Below are 23,179 nucleotides of genomic sequence, written 5' to 3' on the forward strand. Positions count from 1 at the left end.
AATTTCATCTATACCTTTGGAGACTTTGGATGAGTCAGAGCTCCTCTAGGGGCCTTGGTCTCTTAATTAATTTACTAAACTGGGACATTCACATTCACTCCCCAGCTTCTTCGTTGGGAGCTTCTTCAGCTCCCCCTGAAGTATGGCTGATGCCTAAGGGGTGAGCTAATGGAACACGTATCTTCTGTCCCAGAGGGACATGTGGACAACAGCGTGCCCTGGTGCACCCTTTGACTTTAGAGGATCCAGTATCTCAGGAATAGAGGGGAGATCTCCTTCCACCTTAACCCCAGGCTCTAGTGGCCCACCCTCTGATCCCTTAGCCAGGGCACTAAAGAATTCCTCTCCTGTTCTCCCACCAGCCTTTTTCCCTCCTGGCTCCACTAGGCCTCTTCACCCTTCCCAGGTTGATGGGAAAAAAAAAAGTGCCGATCCCATCAAAATTGAGGTTCTGCTTGTCCAGGCAGAGTCCCTCATCTGCAGCAGCCGTCTCAGCGGCTGCTTGCAACACTTACCTAACACCATTCCACAATTATACATGAGACTGTTATTGCTGCTGGGACACTCCCTGGGCTGGGCTAGACTGGGCTGGGCCCCCCACCTCATAAGCCCATCCTGACCTGACAATGCAGGTGCCTTCCTCCTGGAAAATGGCCCAGGTCCTTTTAAAGGAGCAGAAACAATTTATTCGGAAATGCACTCCCCCACCCCCCACCCCCTGCAAAGGGGGGCACCAAGGTTGGGTGAAAGTGAAGGGGGGAGGAGAGAGCTGAGCCCATACCACTCACTTTCTGCACTTTCTTGTTCTTCTAATAAACAAATCTGCCTCAGATCTGAAGAAGTAGCTGGTGCTTTATAGAGGATACCTCCTGCTCTCCCTGGGGGGAGCCAACCCCTACTATTCTTTAAATGGCTGAGATGTGGATAAGGCTAAAGAATAGAAGTTTTCTACTACTCAGTCAATTAGCATTTGTAAATCACAAGTGCTAGGTACTGTGCTAATCCCTGAAGATGCAAGAAATGCACCCCCTAAAAAAATCAGTTCCTGCTTTCAAGGATCTCATGGTCTAATAGGAGAGACAAGATCATACAGAAAGCTATGTTCAAACAAGATCCATACAAGATCAATTGGGAGTGGTCTCTGAGGGAAGGCACTAAGATTAACGAGGACTGGGAAAGGCTTTTACAGAAGGTAGAACTTTAGCAGAGGCCAAAACAACCGTAAGCCTACATTTACATAACACTTCATAGGCTGAGTTAAGCACTGTGCTTAATGTTTAGGGAGTGCAAGAATGACTATCCTATTTTTCAGATGAAACAGGTTCAGACCGATGAAGAGACTTAGCATGATTTATAGGATTACAGAATTTAGAGCAGAGAGGGACCTTAGAGATTCATCTGGCCCAACTCTCTTACTTGACAAATGAGCAAACAGAGCTTTCCATAGTATCACAGAAAAAGAGGTGAAGGATGGGAGAATTCATACGATATAACCATTGGAGCATAAACCAGAAGGAGCCAGTCAGAGTAAGTAGAGGGAATCATAAGAGCATGGATTTGGAGCTGGAAGGGACCTTAGTGACTAGGCCAACCTTCACCTTCCCCCCCACTTTATAGAGGAAGAACTGAAGCCTAGAGAAGAGATTAAACCATTTAAGTCTGCACCAGTATTAAGTAGCAGAGCTAAGATCTGAACCCAGGTCTTCAAACTCTCATCCAGAACTCTTTCCCTTGTATTGTGCTGAGTGATTCATTATACAATGTTTCAGGCTCTTCTGTGCCCTCTCTCTGTTGGTACCTGTAGAGCTCATCTCCAGTCTGTTCACTCTCTCTTCCCTTAAGCATCCAAGCCAGAAGTGTGTTTACAAAAGTATTTACCAGCAATTAAAGGAAAGAGAGAAAAGTAGAAAATATAGCAGTGTATAGAGAAGTACAGACCCCAGAGATCTTTCCCAGCATGTCCTAGTCTGGGACACTTTCGTGAATCAATTTAATATTCACCAGTTTGACTCACTCCATTTCCATCCTGGACCACCCAGGTTAGGGAGCAGGGTATAGTGGGGACATCTAGGTGGTGCAGTGGATAGATTGCTGGGCCTGAAGTCAGGAAACTGCAGTTTCTTGAGTTCAAATCTTACCTAAAACATTTCTGTGTGTCAGCTATGTGACTCTGGGCAAGTCACTTAACCCTGTTTGCCTCAGTTTCCCTATCTGTCAAATGAGCTGGAGAAGAAAATGGCAAACCAGTATCTTAACCAAGAAACCCCAAATGGGGTCATGAAGAATTGGACACAACTGAACAACAATATAATGGAAACAGCAGTGGTTTTGGAGTCAGGGGACCAGGGCTCAAATCCTTCCTCTGATAAGACCTTTAATTTTGGTCAAGTCACTTAACTTTCATCAAATATAACATGAAAGGTCTGCACTAGGTAGATTTTGAGGTCCCTCCCAGATCTAGACATGTGCCCATGTAGATTGACCATTGTGGATTTGGAACTGAGGGAAAGCTGTCAGCATACATGCCCTCCCTTTTCCATATCTCATAGGATGCCATTGGACACTGTTTTGTTTTCCCAGCAATCCTCCTTTGGTCCTGGCTTCTCTTATTTATTTCCAGGTGTCTGCCACATTACCGTATCTCCACCCTCTTTACCAGAGTGATAGCTGGTCACAGGTGCCCTCCCCAGCACAATCCAGGGTAACAGTGTCTCTACAGATACCACACATACACAAAACATCAACACTTCAGCTAACCCCTCCCTGCCTTAGTAGCCAATTTCATGAGTTTTTAATATGTCTAAATGATCTGTGACTTCCTCAATAAAGGGAATCCCTTCTGTGGAAACTCCCTCCACCAACCAGTTCATGACTGAGTTCACAAGGACTAGGACATTGCCAGAGGCAGGTAGAGATTAAGTGACTTGCTGAGGGTCACATAGTTGGTTAGTGTCAGAACCAGGACTTGAGACCAAGTCTTCCTGCTGCAGAACCTCACACTGCCTCTTCATGAGGCTAAAACACTTATTAGCACCATAGTGCTAGTGGAAAGAGTGTTGATTTTGGTGGCAAGATGATCTGGGTTCAAATCTTGGCTCTGTCACCTATTACCTTTTGGATCTTCCCTGAGACTCAGTTTCCCCATCAAGAAAATGAAGCCCAGATCAGTGGTGTCAAACTCAACTAGAAATAGGGTCATTAAGTGGACCCTTCATGACTGTATAGTGACTTAAAAAAAGAGTAATAACAGTATCTATGTTCTGTTCTATTTTTATTCATTCTCTTGAATATTTCCCAATTAATTGTAATCTGGTTTGACTATACTGTGGAGTATAGAAGGCAGTCAGTTGGATGCTTCTGGTTTAGATGACCTCCAAAGTCTCATATATCTCTGCATCCATGAGCCTCTGATCTAATGGCCAGTCTTTAGCTGATGAGATCTCCAAACTCAGCCAGGATGGTTCTGGTCCACCAGCACCATTAGAAGCCCTTCTGGATGATTAGGACTTGGTGGATCTTGTGTTGCTTTGACATAGCCAATAAGCTCCAGGATCCCATCTCTGCCATGTGATAATGAAGCATCAAAAAAACCCAACTTCAGTGGAGAACATGACAGTAAACTGCATGATTAAAAGGAGGGTTATCAGCTCTAAACTACACAAATAAGTTCCCCTTTCCCTCTGAGCTTAAGTGAAGAAGATGGAGGCCTGCTCTTTTACGCACCTAGGCCTGAAACCTGGACTACCTGCTTCCTTTCTCCCACTTTCAATCCAAATGCAGCATACTTTCAGAGGGTAAATTAACCCCTCAAATAATCAGAAGTTTTATGAATTTCACTTTTGCCCTTTTTTTCTCTCCCTTCCCTTTTCCCTGCCCCACAGACAGAGCTCTCTTTGCAAAAGGAGCAGTTGCAGCTGAAGATCATCGAGATCGAAGACGAAGCTGAGAAGTGGCAGAAGGAGAGAGACCGGATTAAGGTGAGGCTTCCTAGCATCTTCCCTCTCGTGATCCTTTGCTCCATCCCAAGTCTGGGGATTTCCCTAGACTCCCTTTGGAACAAGGGAAGGAAGGAACACTGGCTGCTTGCTCCACTCAGAAATCTCAGTCCTTGGCCCTCCTCAGTGCTGACCAGGTCCTTCCCCCATGTATTCCCATCTATGGTTATTTCTGGCTGCCGCCCGAACCTTGCCTAAGCCTTATAAGCAAGGTTACACAACTGATCAGCCTGTGGAGATGATGGACCAGCTAGCCTTCCCCCATGGATGCTGCCCAGCTACCAAAAACCTGCTGCTTTAGTTATCAGGCCATTGTGTGTGTGTGTGTGTGTGTGTGTGTGTGTGTGTGTGAGCGTGAACATTGGGGATGGAGGAGAAGAGAATAGACTAGTATGATAAGGAGCTTCCTTTCCTTGAGCTAACACAGACTAATGGTGGAGTTCTGAAAGGATATTGGTAGACCAGCCTAAGGTGTTGAACAAAGACAATCTATAAAACAGGATGATCTGCCTCTGGACAAATAAAAATTGGCAATCTCTACCCATCATGTTAGTTTTGGTAAGATCAGTCATACCACTTGGTGCGATGAAAACATCCTGGTCCCAATTTCTAGGGACTTAGTGATTTGTTTTAACTGAGGCCCCTTTTTTCTTGTTCGCTCCCTATTCCCTTACTCCAGAGCTTTACCACCAATGAAAAAGCCATCCTGGAGCAGAACTTCCGTGACCTAGTTCGGGACCTTGAAAAACAGAGGGATGAAGTTAGAGCAGCTTTGGAGCAGCGGGAGCAAGATGCTGTGGACCAGGTGAAGGTGATTGTGGATGCGCTGGATGAGAGAGCCAAAGTGCTGCAGGAGGATAAGCAGACCAGAGAGCAGCTGCACAGTATCAGCGACTCAGTGCTGTTTCTTCAGGTAATCTGTCCATCTGTCTATCCATCCATCCATCTCTCTCTCTATCTATACATAGTTATTGGTTCCTCCTATGTGTTTTGCACTGAGCTGTGCTGTATTGGGGTTTCAGAAGATGTTGAAAGGAGTTTAAAATCTGTTTAAGGAGATAAGTCTTACACATGGGAAATAGTTAGAGAACAATATAAGAAACTATGTAATTAAATTACAAACTGGATGTTTTATAAAAATATGAACCCTAAGGGTTTAGAAAGGGGAAAGTGACCGCAAATGACTAGAGGCTGAGAAAACAGGGTGATGCTTCCCATTTTATAAATGGGAAAACTGAATGGAAGTCCACTGACTTTTCATAGTCAACTAGCTCACCAGTGGCAGAACAAAATCTAGAGTCCAGATTCTGGGGCAGGACTCCCAACCCTGCAACTGTTTTCATTAGACTACGAAGGAGTCAGGGCGCCTGGGCTTGACTCCCAGTTCTAGATCTTAATCCTTAGGAAAGTCATTTAATTTCACTGGGTAGCTAAATGGCATAAGTTATTGTTGATTTTCAGTCTTGTCTGACTCTTCATGACCCCATTTGGGGTTTTCTTGGCAAAGATACTGGTGTTGTTTGCCACTTCCGTCTCCAGCTTGTTTTACAGATGAGGAAGCTAAGGCAGACAGGGTTAAGTGACTTGCCTAGGGTCACACAACCATTAAGTGTCTGAGGCTGGATTTGAACTCATGAAGATGAGTCTTTATGATTCCAAACCTGGCTCTATCCACTGCATCACCTAGATGTCAGAAATGACACAAGAACTGAGTTCAAATTTCACCTCATACATTCACTGTGTGGGACCCTGGGCAAGTCACTTAACCTCTGTATGCTTCCATTTCCTCAACTGTAAAATGGGGATAACAACAGCACCAACCTCTTGAGGTTGTTGTAAGGATCAAATAGAATAATATTTATAAGGATCTTATACAGTTTCTGGCATGTGGCAGATTCTTGTTTCCTTCTGGGTCTTAGTTTTTTCAAATCTAAAATGAGGTGGTCGAACTAAATAGCTTTTAAGGTCTCAACTCTAGGTCTATGATTCTATAACCTTTGAATACTTGGGTAAGTCTCTTTACCTCTCTGGGCCTCAGTTTCCTCATCTGTGAAGTGGTGCTGTTAGGCTCAATTATCTCTCTAAGAACTCTTCTAGCTCTAAAATCTCTAATTCTATTATTTTATCCTTTCAGATGATGTAAAGATCAAAGTATCTCTGACCTTCAAGGGCAGACAGCTTAATGGCTTCTGTTACTTCTTATTGGCAGGAATTCGGGGCACTAATGAGCAATTACTCTCTTCCCCCACCTCTGCCTACATACCATGTCTTGTTGGAAGGAGAAGGCCTGGGTCAGTCACTGGGTAACTTCAAGGATGATCTACTCAATGTGTGCATGAGACACGTGGAGAAGATGTGCAAAGCAGATCTGAGTCGAAACTTCATTGAGAGAAATCATATGGAGAATGGTAGGTCACATACTAGTAAGAGGGCTCCAAAATCCCTTTGTTTCCCAGTAGAGACTGGTCCTCCTCTCTGATTCATAAATGAATAAACAGAAAGTCAGACAGTCTCCTCCTACATCCACAGCTATGTCACTCCATACTCTGGCTGATCTGGACTTCAGATAGATTAGTTCAATGTATAATAGAATGGAATGGAATACTATGCACATTCAGTGGATAGATAGATAGACAGAGACAGACTGTTAGACATTAGGTAAAGTGAGAAATATAAAAACAGATATTGGTATGTAGGTAGATAGATGGATAGAGGGATATATGTATAAACAGGTAGAAAGACTGATAGATGAATAAATAAATGGATGGATGGATAGATAGATATTAGGTAGAATTAGAATGATAAAGACAGATATAAATCAATAGATTAGATAATAGATATCTATCTATATATCTACATATAGATATAGAAAGAGAGACATCTATGTTGTAGTAGTTAAAGAGTTGGCCTTGGAGCTAGGACAACCTGGGTTCAGATCCTACCTCTGCCATATACTGCTGTGTGACCCTGGATGAGTTAGTGATTATTTCAGTGCTCTAGGCAGCTTTTGAAGACTGGAAAGACGTTGACTACCTGAATTAGTAGAGGGAGTTTTCTCACCTGGGTAGCTCCCAATACTAATCAATTCATAAGTCCATATTCATAGTTTAAAACTGCATGACTTAAGACTTTTGGAACATAGTCATACAAATATGAATATATGTCTACATGTTGATCTGTGTGTATGTACATTAACTTTAAAAAGATAAAGATACCATAAGAGACTATACTTCTGTAGAGGGAAGTTATCTAGACCACTGGTGGTTAGACAGTATCATGGAAACAATGAACATGAACTTGGACAGATTTTGAGAGATAGTGGAGGATAGAAGGACCTGGCATGCTGTATAGGGTGCATGGGGTCACGAATAGTTGGACACTACTGAATGATTGAACAACAACAACTAGGCCACAGGGTTAGTGAATATGATCATTGAGCAAAGTTTTCTGCCAGGTCATCCAGACAGTACAAAGTTAAGCCAAAGGAATGGTTTCAGCTCCTTCATACTTGTTTATCAGGTAGTATCCAGTGGCCACAAGGATGCTGCCATGCCCATGGAGCCAGCCGTGTTGCTTTTGGTGATCTGTGTGGATGCAAGCTTGTTAGCCATATTAATACATGATCTTATTTGATCCCCATAACCCTATTAAGGAGATATTATTGTCTTCAATTAGCAGCTGAAGAAAATGAGGCCCAGAGAAGTTAAATAACTTGCTTGTGGTCACATAGCCAGTAAATACCAGGGGTGGGGTTCAGATCTGGGTGTCTCCTGGCTTCATGTGTAATGCTCATCCCACTACACCGTACTACCCCAATATGATGATGACTTAATGGACAATACAAGTTGAAATGAATCTTGCACAGCTACTATCCTTGACCATAGAGTAAAGAGCCAAGAAGAGTGGGCCAGCTCTACCCTGACAATGCAAAAGTTTCTGTATAGTTGGATCTGGGTCATTCCCATCCCCAGATGAGGTCACCTAGACTATGTCTCAGCAAGCCCTGGTCCCATAACTTGAAAAATGGCTCCCATGGAGGAACTGTTTTTTTTTTTTTAATCTGTAATAATCTAGTTTCCTCAGGCTTGAAGCCTTTGTGTTTTCCTTCATGCCCAATTTCCCTACTCTAAACCCTAATGTCAGGCTTATATTGTTGATCTTAGGGGTCCCCCATGAAAAGCATAGCATGGATCTCCAAAAGTGAGGAAGTACAACATGGACTTGCTAGGACACAGTGTTGCTCGGAAAGTAGTCCTTCTTGCTGAGAACTTTGAGAATGTTTGTAATTAGTGACATCCAATTGTTGGCCCTCCCAGTCTTCAGGAAGAGGTGGGAACTGGGAAGGTGAGATTGTAGGAAGTTAGCCTCATGGCAAAAGATATGTGTCAGCAACAAGGTCCCTGGACAGGGGAACGCAGTGTGATGTATGGCCAGTGTAGGATCATGGGGGCAAGGCTATTGACTTACAGGACTTATATATTCTCTCATATCACTGCCCTGTGGCAAAGGTCCAATTTCCCCATTCTAGTTATGGTTCTGGTTGCTAAGTTTAGCCTGATCATTTTTTCCTCTGGCTGTGCATGCCCAGGAAGGAAATGGTTGACCTCTATTGTCTGCCAACAAGGTGGAGGACCTGATTTTTTGTGTAGGGGTAAGTATGAGGATAAGATAAGGTGAGGGGATAATGATTCTTAGGAGGCTGAGGGTTGAGGACTGAGATAACTTGTCAGTGAAAGAATTACCATGAAATGAGTCCTCCTAAAAAGCTGAAGAAGTCATTAATTGGTGACTAATTTCTCAGGCACAGATCATGGAGGTGGCAGTGGGGCACTACGTTCCTATCACCAGTTTGCAAACATCAGCTTAGATCTGGGTTTGCCCTGTGAGATCTGGTTCTGGTTTGCTCCCTGGTGGAGGCGGGTGGGGCCCAAAGGATTCAAGTGAAAAGCCAGAGACCCAATCCCACGCTGGCGCATTTTGTAGGTCAAGGTTGATGACTCTACCTAGAACAGGTGTGGCTCCTTCAAGCCTTCCAAAGGCAGGAAGCCTAGTGGGAGAAGGGGAATACTGCTGATGTCAGTGCCTCAGCCTCAGGCTGGGGTGGCTACCTTACTGGGGTTTATTCCTTCTCACTGGTAGTTCTGGGTCTGGATATAGGTTGGGGATTTTATAGGATCATAGAGGTAGATCTGGCGTGAAGGGAGGCCTTCTCTAGAAGGCTCTGAGTGAGTTAGCAATAGGAACAAGCTGTCTCCAGCTCTCTCCTGATTGCCAAGTCTTTGCTGCTCCATGGGAGGAGGCAGGGGGATTAGATAACTGGAGTTCACTGGCAGCTCCCTGACTTACGTAGAATAACACTGAGTCAGAGTCTCCCTATGGCCTGGTGCAGAGATCAAGGGGGAATCAGGAATAGGTTTTCCCTGAAAGATGGTATCAGGGGTGAAATGGACATCTCAGACTAAATGTTGACCTAGATGTTCTCTTTTCTTTCATTCTTAATATTTCCGCCCCCCCCCATAACATGTAAAGACCATTTTAACACTTTTTTTTTAAAGTTTTGAGTTCCAAATTCTAACCCTTGCTCCTCCCTGAGATGGTAAGCAATCTGATATAGGTTATACATGTGCAGTCATGTAAAACATTTCCATATTAGTCATTTTGTGGAAGATAACTCGAACAAAACCAAAAAAAGAAAAAAAGAAAGAGGAAAAATAGTATGCTTCAGTCTGTATTTAGATGACATCAATATGAATTCTTTATCTGGAGAGTGGATAGCACTTTTCATCATGAGTCCTATGGGATTGTGGTGGGCCATTGTATTGCTGAGAACAGCTAAATCATTCACAGTTGTTCATTGTGCAACATTGCTGTTACTATATATAATGTCCTCCTGGTTCTGCTCAGTTCATTCTGCATCAGTTCATGGAAGTCTTTCCAGGTTTTTCTGAAATCAAACTGCTTATCATTTCTTATAGCATAGGAGTATGCCATCATGATTATATATCACAACTTCTTCAGCCATTCCCCAATTGATAGGCATCCCCTCAATTTCCAATACTTAGCTGCTACAAAAAGAGCTGCTATAAATATTTCTGTACAAATATGACCTAAACTTTCTGAGGTAATTCTATTTGAGAATAGTTTCTTACACCTTACTTGGCCCAGGAGTCTCTCTTGGTGAGTCTAAATTACCCTTAGCCTCCAGGAGGAAGAGGAAAGGAAGGAGGAGACATTTAAGGTGAAGGAAAAGGCAGAAGAAAGAAATGGGGTGGAGAAATTAATTAGAAGACTTGTGAGGAACTGTGAATATAAATCAAGTAGCTCATTTCTCTTCCAGTTCCTAGGACACTTGATGGCAGTCTAAATCTTTAAGGTCAAGGCTAGGATTTTTTCACTTTTTGTAATTTGTCATATACTCCTCTGGCCATCTGGAGAAGCCATTCTCAGAATAATGTTGTTAAATGCATGGAATGAAATATATAGGAGTAAAAAATAAACCAGTTATATTGAAATAAAGATGTGTTTTTTTCCTAAGTTCATTGACACCTTTAAATCTATCCATGGACCCTATGGTGGGGGGGTGGGTCCTCAGGATCCCAAATTAAGAACCTCTGTTGTAGGGTAAGACATTCAATTGTTCAGTCATTTTTCAGTCATGTCTGTCTCTTTGTGACCCCATTTTTGGATATTTCTTGGCAAAGAAACTGGAGTGGTCTGTCATTTCCTATTCCAGCTCATTTTACAGATGAGGAAACTGAGGCAAAAAGGGATATGTGACTTGCTCAGGTTCACACAGCTGGCAAGTGACTGAGGCCAGATTTGAACTCACAAAGATAAGTCACCCTGACTCCAGGCCTAGCACTCTAAGGGTAAGACTTGGGTACTGAGTCTTTTAGGATCCTGAATCATAATAATAGCTCACATCTACAAGAGAAATAACTAGAAGTTTAGTGGACGGAGTCATTATACTTGGAGTTAGGAAGATCTGAGTACAAATCTTCCTTCAGTTCATATTAGTTGTATGACCCTGGGCAAGACACTTGATCTTCGCCTCAATTTCTTCATCTGTAAAATGGAGGTAATAATGGCACCTACCTCATGGAACAGTGCAGATCTAAAGAAAGAATATTTTTAGAGAGCTTTGCAAACCTTAACATGTGATATAAATAGTGTTAATGGAGCAGTTAGGTGGCACAGTGGATAGAACGCTGAGTCTGGAGTCAGGAAGATTCATCTTCATGAGTTCAAATCTGGCCTCAGGCCTTTACTAGCTGTGTGACACTGGACAAGTCACTGTTTTGCCTCACTTTTCTCATCTATAAAATGAGCTGGAGAAGGAAATGGTAAACCACTTCAGTATCTTTGCCAAGAAACCCCAGTTGAAAATGACTGAAGAACAATTTTTATTAATGAAAGAAGGGGGCAGTGTGACATAGGACAGCAGGAAGGAAGGAAGGAAGGAAGGAAGGAAGGAAGGAAGGAAGGAAGGAAGGAAGGAAGGAAGGAAGGAAGGAAGGAAGGAAGGAAGGAAGGAAGGAAAGAAGAAAGGAAAATTGAATGCAGAACTAGAAAGCCCAAATTCAAGTCCTAGTTTCAACACTGACTAGCTATGGTACCTTGGGGATGTCACTTCTCTGAACCTCAGTTTCCTCAGTCACATAATGGTAATGATAATATTTGCACTGCCTTTGTCCTAGGATTGCTGTAGGGAAAGTGCTCTGTAATTGTGAGTATACTCTAGAAGCGTGAACTGCTGTGTTTTTCATGGGAACCCACTTGAACCCTGGAGACACAACCTGATGTGCCCATATTATCCCTGGTTGATGAGGTTGTAATGTCTGTACTTCAAGGATCTAGGAATTCATTGAATGGGGCCCCCTCCACTTACACAGACTGTGCCCCTTCTGCTCCTGGCCAAAACATAGTACTGATCCTGGTGATGAGGCTTTCTGAGCTCAGCCAGGCCAATTCTTTGGCACCTTTTCCATTGGATAGGACCTGCTAAAGATTGGGCCATGCTATCTCATGTTCTCTCCAGATCATAGGAGGAAAACTTTAGTGCTATTTACATGAAATTCCCTGAGATAAGAATCTTGGCTTTCTGAGACTAATCCATCCGAAGACCAGGGCCTCCCTCCAGCCCACTCAGTGACCCTGCTTCAGCCCACTGCTGATCCAGCCTTGTCTTTTTTCCCCAGGGGACCATCGCTATATGAATAACTATGCATCCGACTGGGGCCAGTCAGACACCATGAAGAGATATTCCATGTACCTTACACCCAAGGGTAAGCAACAGCTGTATTCATTTACTCTGTGGGCCTGTGAACCAACTGTGGCAAGTTCACATCTCCTGGCCTTGAAGGTTCTTCCTCCCTCCAGATGGTTCCCCACTCGGTCTCTCACTTCCCCAATCTCCATTTCTAGAATGGCTTCACATGAATCTGTGTTCCAAACAGGTTTCCGGACTGAGAAGACCTGGGTCTGAGCTTGGGCCTGGATCTTGGTAAAATAGGCTAACTTCTAACTGATCCTAGCTCTTCCTTGGAATTAGTTCCCAGGACTTTGCCTTTAGTTCCAAGACTCTCCTTTCACTGCTTTCTAAACTCTCCTCACTATTTTGATATTAGGCAGTGAGCCCTTGACCTTGGTCACTGAGCTCACTTGGTTCCTTGGGTTCTATTGGCCAGGTTATTCTTAATTAGCCTTCCTTCTTGCTCTTTCCCTTGTCACCATAACTGGCTACACAATTCTGGCATCTGTTTCCTCTTTAGCTTTGTATCAACACATTCCTGGTTATTGTAATGTGTTTCATAGGGATTTTTCGCAAGGGAAAAGAAAACATAAAACCCCAGAAAGGTAAGGTAATTAGTAGTGTGTATTTAAGAAAGCAACCAAGTCTCAGGATGGCTGGTGCTTAAACTTTCCAAGGCTATTTATCTAATGCCCAGTTCTTCAGACCTCCTTGCTGCATGACTCTCTCTAAGCCTCTTGCCTAATGCCAGTTTCCATACTCTATTGGCCAAAAAAGAGACCAGGGCTTTACTGACCAGAGTACCATGAGTGAAAATTCTTCTCTTGGGCTGTCTGGATCAAGCTGATTTGTCCATTGTAAAATGCCATGATTATACTTCAAGTTCTATTAAAGAGCCTCCAGTTTCTATGTCCTACTCACACTGCTGCCCTATTGCTGGCTTCTCAACCTTTCCTTCTTCCCAACCACAGGAAAGTGCGCAAATAAACACAGACCTTGTTCTCTATCATCTCAAAAATCAGAATAAAAATCCACACTCCCCAAACCATTTTGTACTCTCATAGAATTTGCTTTTGTAAAATCGTTCCCTCTCTTGGGTAAGAAAATCTTCCTTCTCCCTCTATGATAATTATTGCTGTGGTTCAGTTGTGTTCAACTGTTTGTGACTCCACTCAGGGTTTTCTTGGCAGACATACTGGAGTGGTTTTCCATTTCCTTCTTCAGCTCATTTTACAGATGAGGAAACTGAGGCAAGTGGGGTTAAATGACTTGTCTAGGGTCACACAACTAGAAGTGTCTGAGATTAGATTTGAACTCATGAAGATGAGTCTTCTTGACCACAGGCCTAGCGCTCTATCCACTGCACCACCTAGCTACCCCCTCTTTGATTATCTATAGTGCCAAATGAACAGATCTCAGTGCAAATCCCCCAGGAAACTGGGACCTAGAGATACGATATGATGAATACAAGGTCACAAAGCAAGTTAGTGGCAAAATTGGAACTAAAGCCTAGGTCACCTGATACCAAGTCTGAAAAGAGTGCTGTACTCAGAGTCAGGAGGCTTGGATTTGAATCCGGGTTCTGTTCCTTACTTCCTATGTGGTCTCTGGGCCTCAACTACCTCATCTGTAAAATGAGTGGATTAGATATGATCCTCTCTTTTCCATCATTGCTTCCTCCCCTAGAAGACAGGAGCCAAATTTTCCTCTTGCTTCGTATTCCCCAGCCTGGGACTCTTTGCATGCAGATAACAAGGCCAGGTTTTCTCAGGGCTGACTTCTGATGGATTCTCCTTCCCTTTCACCCATCCTCTACCTTCCCCTGGTCAATGGGAGTTTTTATGGCTCAGGAGATCATTTCTGTCTGCTTACACTCCTGCTTCCCCCAAGCTGGCCCATCACTCACAACCCTCACGCTATTCTCCCTTATACCCCAAATGTCTGTCATACCAGTGAGGAGACACTGTCCTCCTTTGCACAGAGAATGTAGGTTAGGAAGCTAAGATCCATTCACGAAAGAGAACCTTGGCGAATGGGTATTTTCCTATTCGATGCCTGTGGACATTTGGATCTAGCTGCCCCTCCTATAGTGGGGACCCTGTCCAGCTTGAAAAACAGCATCTGGGCTGTGTGAAGACTGTCTGGGGGTGGCAAGCGTGAGGGATGGGGCCTCACCTTCCCATTCCTATCTCATGCCAAGCCTGAGCTCATCTTCCAGCAGAAGGTTGCACTAGCTTACTGTGCCCTGCAAGGGGAGGAGATGACATCTAGTAACCTGACCCATGCCTCTGCATGTTGTCTTCCTGGCATTTGGGTGTCCTGCCTGCACAGACTTGTTCTGGGATCCACCATTCTCTGCCTAGACTGCCTGCTTCTGCCTGCTCTTTGGGACTCATCACTGAGTCTTCCCACACTGGTCCCTGGGAGCTTTCCTACTCTGCTAGGAACGGGTGGTTTCTGGTTTTATCATCTCGAGTGCTTTCTCTTGCCTGGAAAGGGGAGAAACCATGAGAAGGCGCTGTGTTATAGTGGAGAAAACACTGGACTTAGGTGATGTGGGAACACAGAAATCACAGGATTCAGAAACAGAAGGACCTTTGTCCTCATTTTACAAATGGGGAAACTGAGACCCACCTACCACAGTTGCCCACATTGTTCAAATTTGAACTCTGGTCCTTAGACAACAAATTCAGTGTTCTTTCTGCTCTGTTGCTCTGCTGCTTCTGCTGATAATTAGCAGTATGACCTTAAGAAAGGGACTCGATCTGTCTGGCCTACAGTTTCCTCATTTGTAAAATAAGGGGGACAGATGAGGTGATCTCTAAGGCCCTTCCCCTTCTGAATTCAATAATTCTATTTTATGGCCCTGTGACTCCTTGGCCATTCAGTCTGAGAAGAATGACCATTGGGGCATCTTAAAGAAGTCCCACAAGCAGTCTGCTCGGCTAGAGCAGTGATTTCACATTGGTGAGCAGCCAGAAATGAGGGATACAGAGATATGTGAGAGAGGAATAGAGTCTTAGAGTCAAGAAGGTCTGAGTTCAAATCCAGCCTCAGACACTTAGTACTTGTGTGACCCTGGGCAAGTCACTTAACCTCTGTTTGCCTCAATTTCCTCATCTTCAAAATGGGGATAATAATGGCACCTACCTCTCAGGGTTGTTGTGAGGGTCCAATGAGATAATATTTGTAAAGTGCTTAGCACAGGGCCTGGCACGTAGTAAGCACTATCATTATTACTGATGAAGAAGACTTCCCTTAGTTCAAATCCTCCCTCAGACACTTACTTGCCTGTGATGCCAGGCAAGTCATTTCACCTTTCTCAACCTCAGTTTTCTCACTTATAAAATAGGGATAATAAGAGCATCTGCTTCGTAGGGCTCTTGTGAGAACTGAATGAGATTAAATCTTTAGAACACTTTGAAAACTTTAAAGTGGCATGTAAATGCTAGCTATTGTAATTATATACCACATAGAGTAAGTATTTATATATGTGTGTGTGTATATATGTATACATACATACATAAGTATATATACATACATATATATGTATATATATATACATACACACATGCATATAATTTCATTATCATTGCTTTTGATGGAGGGAAGATATCGTGTCCTTATATAACCATTATTCTCACGGGAAGCTATGCTAGGTACAAAGCAAGATGTATCCATCCCTTTAGCTTCTGGTACTTAACAGAGGATCCCTACTAGGGCAGTCCTGGCTCAGGTATCCTCAATTTTGACCTTCCTGATAGACAGGGAACCTAATTCACAGAATCACAGAGCTATCTAGCTCAATCTATACTTGAAAAGGGATTCCTTCTATGCCATCCCAGATAAATGGTCATCTAGCTGCTGCTAAGACCTCCAGCAATACCCCTCCTGAGGCAGCCCACTTTACTGTGGGGTAGTTCAATAATTAGGAAATTTGTCCTTATAGGCAGTGGAAATCTGTCTCTCTAACATTCCCACTTACCACTTCTAGCTCTGACCTCTAGGGTCAAGAAAAATAAGCCAGATACTTGAAAAGAGTTGTCAAGCCATGGCCCCCACCTCTCCCTCTAATCTTGTCTTCTTCAGAGTGCATCTTTCCATATATCCAGTTCCTTCCTTGATCCCCCATGACAGGATTTTTCCTCTTCTGCATGGCTGGAACATTTCCATTGCTTGGGACGAGCTTACAAAACAGGGTAACCTTTAAAGTTTCTCCTTTCTATTCTCCATAGCACCTCATTGTTCCCTTCTTCCTTCCCCACAGAGGCTGATACCTACCAATGTCCCACCAGTAGAAGGCTTCTCCTTAGACAGCTTGGTGTTTACTCATAATCCCAAAGTGTGGGCTGGTCAGGTTTAAGTTGGCACTTGTACTGAAGTTATTTCATTCTAATAGGAAACATTGGAAAATCCCAAATAGTTTTAGGATCTGCTCCCTTCCCTCTAGTTAAATTTCTAATAACAACATGTTCGATACCAGCATGGGCTACAGGAGAGAGTGTTTTTGGTCAGGGTTCACGGCTTCTCTTCCTCTTCAGATCACACCCGAACATATACTCTTTATCTCTTTCCTCAGCTGGGGCCAGGACATCTTATCAACCTTCTTCTCCAAGCCGCCTCTCCAAAGAGATCAACCAAAAGAACTTCAACAATCTCTATGGAACCAAAGGTAAATGGCATTAGGACAGTTCATGAGCTGGAGGAGGAGGCAAAGTTAAACCAGGAGAGGATAACATTGGTGGAATGGAGAAGGGTCAGTCAGGGTGAAGAGGGTGACCTCCTATATGAGATGGGCTTAGAGAGCTTTCAGGGTGTGTGTGTGTGTGTGTGTGTGTGTGTGTGTGTGTGTGTGTGTGTGTGTGTGTGTGTGTGTGTGTGTGTTTGTAGTGGAGCTGCTAGCAGATGGTGAAAGCCTAGAGAAAAGGCCAAAAGTAGTCATTTAGAGATAAGGAGAATCATGTGGCATTTAGTAAAGCCTGAGTCAAGGGTTCCTGAAATCCATCTACTTTCTATTCTCATCTAGGATGGAATAAGAGGAGATGGGCAATGAACTGCCACCAGAGGGCTGAGTCTAATATTAATTCACATTTCTATAATGTTTTATGGTTTACAAAATAGGGTTTCCTCCCAAAAATCCTATGTGGTAGGTAGAATTCCCATTTTATAGTTGGAGGAACTAAATACCTCCTGTCTTCCTGGTCCTGGGAGTTACTACTACTACATTTTGCTACTTCTAGAATCAAGAACTTCCTGACATTAAGCACTAATATTTGGGCCAGGAAATCGCTGTCCCTGGTTTTGTTGTAAAAGCACTAGTCTAAGAGTTGGAGGATCTGGCATTTGCCAGAATCTTTTTGCTTAGAATCCTGCCATTTACCTGCTGTATGGTCCTCGGAAAAACTGATTAACCTTTCCAAACATCAGTTTCCCCATCTGCAAAGTGGGAAGAATGATACCCATAGCCCCTACCTCAGAGGGTTGCTGTGAAAACATACCTTGTAAGGCTGAAAGAAAACCGTAGACATGAGAATTATGACTTTAGGACATACTTCTGCCCAAAGGCAGAGGGATGGCCTAGATGAATATGTAGCTCTAAGAGTCTTTAATTTTATGCCAGCTAGTCATGACTTATTTCATAGTTGTAGAATGTCCTTTGAGGAAAAGCATCAGCCCTAATTGGTGAACTTTCTAACTCTGTCTTCCCAAAGAGAGCTCCTTTAATATGGGGGGCAAAAAATGGATGGCTTATACGAGGGAGAATATGTAAAGATGGAGGCATGAAGAGGAGACGTCTAAGGTTCCTTTTTGGTTAGGCTCAGGTACCAACCTTCTCTAAAAGAAGGGTGGCAGAATTGGCAGAAATAGATTGGTGCTTGAGGCCCTGGAAGGAATCATGATGAAGTGAAAAGAGCCCTGGCTTTGGAGTCAGAGAGTCTGGATTCAAGTCTCAGCTCTGCAGCTTAGTACCTGTGTGACCTTGAGTAAGCCATCTAAACTCTTAGAACTTCAGTTTCTTCATTTGTGATGTGAAAGAGTTGGACTAGACAATCTTAATTGTCTGTTTAGGCTCTAACTCAGTGACACACTCCTGGTTGGAAATCCTTTGGCCTCTCTACGTCTTGGCTCCAGGAGAAAATTCTCTTGTAATTACTGGAAGGTATAAGTTCATTGGCACTCTGGGTAGCAGGTTGTTATACAGACCCATTCTTATGTTTCCAGGAGTTTTTGCTTTAGAGAAAAACAGTTGAAAGTAATTTCTTCTGTGCTTGGAAATCCAGCTATCTGTCCTCTGTAGGCAGAGAGCAGATAAGCTTGGCAGGAGGCTGAGAGGAAGGGCTCAGCCATACAGGAACCTCCTTTGGTTACAATAAAGGGAGAATGGGGTGCCACTCCACACATATGTCCTATCAACTCTCCATTATGCATGTTGTAGACTATCTGTGACAAAATGTGGGTACCTGATCGTTTTTTCTCCAAGTCATCCAGTTCACTCCACATTGCCTTGTTCCTTCTGCCCAATATGAATGTGTTCAGGGAATACAAAATCTTTTGACTATTAAACCAAACCTAAGAAAATTAAGGAGGTAGCACAAATTGCTCCTCAAATTCATGGTCCTGTGACACGTGGAAATGGTCTTTGTGTTATCGGATGTTTTGGGTCTGCTTGCTGTTTTTTCTTCTTGCCTAGTATGGATAATTGAGAATGATTCCAATCTCTAGCTGTTCCAGGGGCAAATTCAGATGGGCTGGTTAGATTTCAATACTCACTCTTCTTCCCTACCAGGTAACTACACTTCCAGAGTGTGGGAATATTCATCTTCCATTCAGAGTTCTGATGATTTGCCTGTTGTCCAAGGCAACTCTTCCTTCTCCTTGAAAGGTATTGTTCCTCCCTCCTCCCTTCCCAGTGACCACCTCTCCTACTGTCCCTGTTCTTCTCTCCAGCTATATTTTCCTTTCAACAACTCCCCTATTGACCTCCAATAGGTCTTTTTAAAATCTGTTTCTTCCACTTTGGCTAACTTATCATAGTGCATCATACAAAGCACTTGGACTCTGAAGACCTAGATTCTAGCCCTAACTTTGTCACTGCTGTGTGACTTTGGGAAAATCTTTTACTTGACCTCGCTTGGACCTCATTTGACTAACTTACAGAAACTAAAGGTTTGGATCACATGTTACAGCATGATATAGTAGATATAGAGCCAGCCTTGAAGCCAGGAAGACATAGGTTAAGTCTCACCTCTGATACATATGGTTTGTGTGACCCTGGGCAAGTCGCTCACCTTCAAAGTAGTCTAGGAAATTCTCTAAATCTTGAAGTTGTAGAGAAAATACTGACTTACACTGGTAGAAGGAATTTACTCACCTGGAAATCAATGAGTCACATTCCTATCCTTATCCTTTGGATATGACTCTGTGACCCCTATTCTTTGACTCTTTTCCCTGCAAAAGAATCTTAATATACCTTCCTTCCTTCCTTCCTTCCTTCCTTCCTTCCTTCCTTCCTTCCTTCCTTCCTTTTCTCTCTCTCTCTTTTTCTTCAACTTTGTCTCATTCCCTTAAGCTCCCTAGCAAGACATGAAGTGTCAAGGACCCCTACCCTTGAATGCTTCTCTGGTCAAACTCAGGAGGGAGCATAAGCCTACAGGAAGATGAGGAAGGAAGCTCACATCCCCAAGGTGTTGATGGAACTATCTGAGTAGATGCTGATGGAAGCAGACTTTCCTTTCAGCTCCTCATAAACAGATGGTCTGGAAGGGAAATAATCCCCAGATGTGAAAGGGGGATAGGAGATGGGAGACTCTCTAATTACTGAATCCTCTAACCTGCACCTTGAGGTAGCTTCAGCATCTTGGAAAGGGACTGGAGCTAGACCTCTGGGCAGGACCTAAGGATCTAGCAGTGTCCATGGGGGGAGGGAGTGGTCAGTTTTGAGGTCCCCCGGGGAGTTCCAGTGGTCTTCAGACAAAATCTAGAGTCTGTCAACCATCATTAGAGATGCTGGATCATATGTAAGTCATCATACAGACTATTGCATGGCCTGTTGAAAAAAATTCTGAATTTAGAGTTAGGAGATCTGGTTTTGATTCCTGACTCTGTTTCTCAGTGTTTGTGTTACTTTAGGCCATTTTATTCCCCTCTCTGGACCTCAGTTATTTTATCTGTAAGATGAGGCAGTGAGGCTTGATGGTCTCTAAAGTTCCTTCCCATTCTAAATCCTATGATCTTCCATTGGCAGAGGAACGTTACTGTTTAGTTGATTAGTTGTGTCTGACTCGTGGTGACCCCTTTTGGAGTATTTTTGGCAAAGATACTGGAGTGGTTTGCCATTTCCTTCTCCAGCTCATTTTACAGATAAGGAAACTGAGGCAAACAGAGTTAAATGACTTGCCCAGCATCAACAGTTAGTAAGTGTCTGAGATCACATTTGAACTCAGGTCCTCCAGCTGCACTGTGGATAGATCTTTACAAGGTATTAAGGATGGCTTTCCTACCTCCAAATATCTTTCCTTAGGCCCTTGGTGCCCCGTATGAAAAATGTTTCTTTGGATTAAGGCATTCACTTTGGACATTCCACATTGTTTATTCTTTCCTTGACTGAATAGTAAACCTACCTTAGAGGGTAATTCACATCGTACAGGTGCAAACCGATATCCTGCGTTAGGTTTGCAGAAGATCAATACCAGCCTGGGGAGTCATCCCCTACATGATAGAGTTTGGGATATATAATTTTATCAGATGATCTGAGAATAGACCATGGTCAATGAACTAGTAATTGATGCATTGAATTGTTCATATTCATTTAATTTTTCTTGAGTGCCTTTTCGGTGCCAGCAACTATATAGAATGCTGTGGCAGTTTTCTAGACAGGAGAACCTTGTGGCAGGGAATGTTACCTGGAAGGTCAGGCCCAGGATGGGAACTATAGTAACAGCTCTAAGGCACATAGTAGAGATAGACAGTGCTGAAAAAATAATTGAGGGGAATCACCAAAAACAAACTCTCTTTGTATCTTCTCCTTTCCCCATGCACCCCACACCCTCTCTTAGTCTTCCTTGGACCTGGTCAGGCTTAGAGAGATCAGGCCTCTCCAAGCTGCCCCTAACCTTCAGGGTGCAAATTGGGGATATGTTGGCAGACCTTAGAAGCACGGACCTTCTGTTGTGAAGGAGGGGACTCCAAGGAGAGGCTAGAGTCCTCTGTGGGATCACCCACACTGCACTTCATCCCCTGAGCCTTTGGATGTAGTAGAAAGACTTTTATACTGGAAATCAGAGAAGTTAGTTCAAATCCCTGCTTTTCTAATTCCTACGGGGCCTTGGACAAATCACTGAAACCAATATGGGCCTCAGTTTCTTAATCTGTAAAATGGAGGAACTAGATTAGATGGCTTCTGAATTCCCTTCCAGCTCTCAATCTGTGCTCTTTTGATAGCTCCTAGTCATCTAGGCTTGTCCCCCTGCAAGCAGCATGCTGTTGCTAATGCCTTTCTCTCTCCCAGCAGGCAGTGGGAGAGTCCCCTATCAGTTCACCACCCTGGGACAGGCCTCAACAGAGTTTTCCAAACATTTGGATGGTGGCCTGTTTAACACTGGTACCCAATCAATTTCCATTTGTTTCCCCTGCCCTTCTATTCCTGCCTTTCTTTATTCCTTTGTGCGGGAGATGGAGTTTCTAGCAGGGCCTTTGCCTTCATTTCTGGGGCATCCTGGCCTTTCTTCTCAGAAGAGTTCTCTGTCAGTGGCATGCATGGTCCTTCTCCTGAATCCCCAAGTTCAGACCTTCTCTCTGCAGCTCTGCTGGTTGCATACCACCATCCATCCCCACGTAGCTGTTATTCCAGCCTCTAAAAAGCAGGAAGACAGTCTCTTTTCCCTTCCTTCTCTCCTCCTCCCCACCCTTGTGGGTAACTCTTTCTTTCTGGGAATGTAGGATACGATCCCATCCTCTTAAATCTCTCATCTTGTAAGACTTTCTTTCCCTGGGAGCAGGATGACACTTTGGTCCTTAACTCTCCAGCTCTCTTCCTTTCTTCTCACTGCTCTGATGGAATGGCCAGTGCAGTGTCTTTTCTCTCTCCACCCCAGGGGGTTCTGACGAAGTCCTCAGGGACCAGGAATGAACATCGACATTTAGGGCTGGAGAGGAAATGTGGGCTGTCCCAGAGCAAGAGCTTTAGATGAGGTCTCAGGGCCTCCTGGGCCAAGCTGCTCCAGCTGTCAGCAGCCACCCTGTTTATCTCTTTCTCTCTGTGGTGTCTTGGTTACCACTGGCAATTCTAACAACCGTTGTTTCCCATGGCATCAACAGCTGACCTGCGTAGTGCTGCCGGAGGTGGGTGGCTGCTGAAGTGTGTGCTTTTCATTTTTTAAGCTGGATTTGAGCTCAGATGGGATGAGTGCTATGCAAATTGTTTGTAGGGGAGAAAGGAAGAAGGATCTGAGGAGACTTCATTTTTCTCATCTATAAACCCAAAGGGCCATGCTAGATGAACTTCAGTTCTAACATCCTACAGTCCTATGAGGGACTGTCCTGCCAATAGTTCTTCATAGCCCAGTCCAGAAGTTCCTGCCTCTTAACTAACCCCTCCTAGACTAAACCCTGATGATTACTCATGTGTTCTGGATACCAGGACCTCTAGGGCCTTGGATTAGTTAGCCTTGAGTCATTGCTGGGCTGTTTGACCTATGGGCCTCAGTTTCTTTCTTTGTAAAATAGGAAGAATCAATGGTGCCCCAGGATTGTGGTAATGGGGTTGGGGGTGAACTTCTTGGAGAAGATGAGGTATTGGTGAGAAATGTAAATTGGTTTTTAACATCTAGCCTCGCTAGATGGCATTGAAGGTGACAAAGCCCTACTCTTCATTCTTCCCTTGATTTAACTCCAGGTTTATAGAAAATCAGTAATAGATCATTTCAGCATTTGA

The 23,179-nt window shown here is 43.7% G+C and overlaps 1 protein-coding gene across 1 annotated transcript in view; it reads left to right on the forward strand.

Annotated features, from left to right (window-relative positions):
- TRIM29 (tripartite motif containing 29) overlaps positions 1-23,179 on the forward strand; it is a 48,703-nt gene that overhangs the window by 15,559 nt on the left and 9,965 nt on the right. The window contains exons 2-7 of the mRNA XM_072612947.1: positions 3,882-3,977; positions 4,675-4,908; positions 6,205-6,403; positions 12,194-12,280; positions 16,826-16,918; positions 19,034-19,129. Coding sequence (XP_072469048.1) covers positions 3,882-3,977; positions 4,675-4,908; positions 6,205-6,403; positions 12,194-12,280; positions 16,826-16,918; positions 19,034-19,129 — 805 coding nt within the window. The remainder of the gene's footprint in view (positions 1-3,881; positions 3,978-4,674; positions 4,909-6,204; positions 6,404-12,193; positions 12,281-16,825; positions 16,919-19,033; positions 19,130-23,179) is intronic.

This window comes from Notamacropus eugenii, chromosome 5 (genome assembly GCF_028372415.1).
Source record: "Notamacropus eugenii isolate mMacEug1 chromosome 5, mMacEug1.pri_v2, whole genome shotgun sequence".
In the NCBI taxonomy this organism is placed as follows: Eukaryota; Metazoa; Chordata; class Mammalia; order Diprotodontia; family Macropodidae; genus Notamacropus; species Notamacropus eugenii.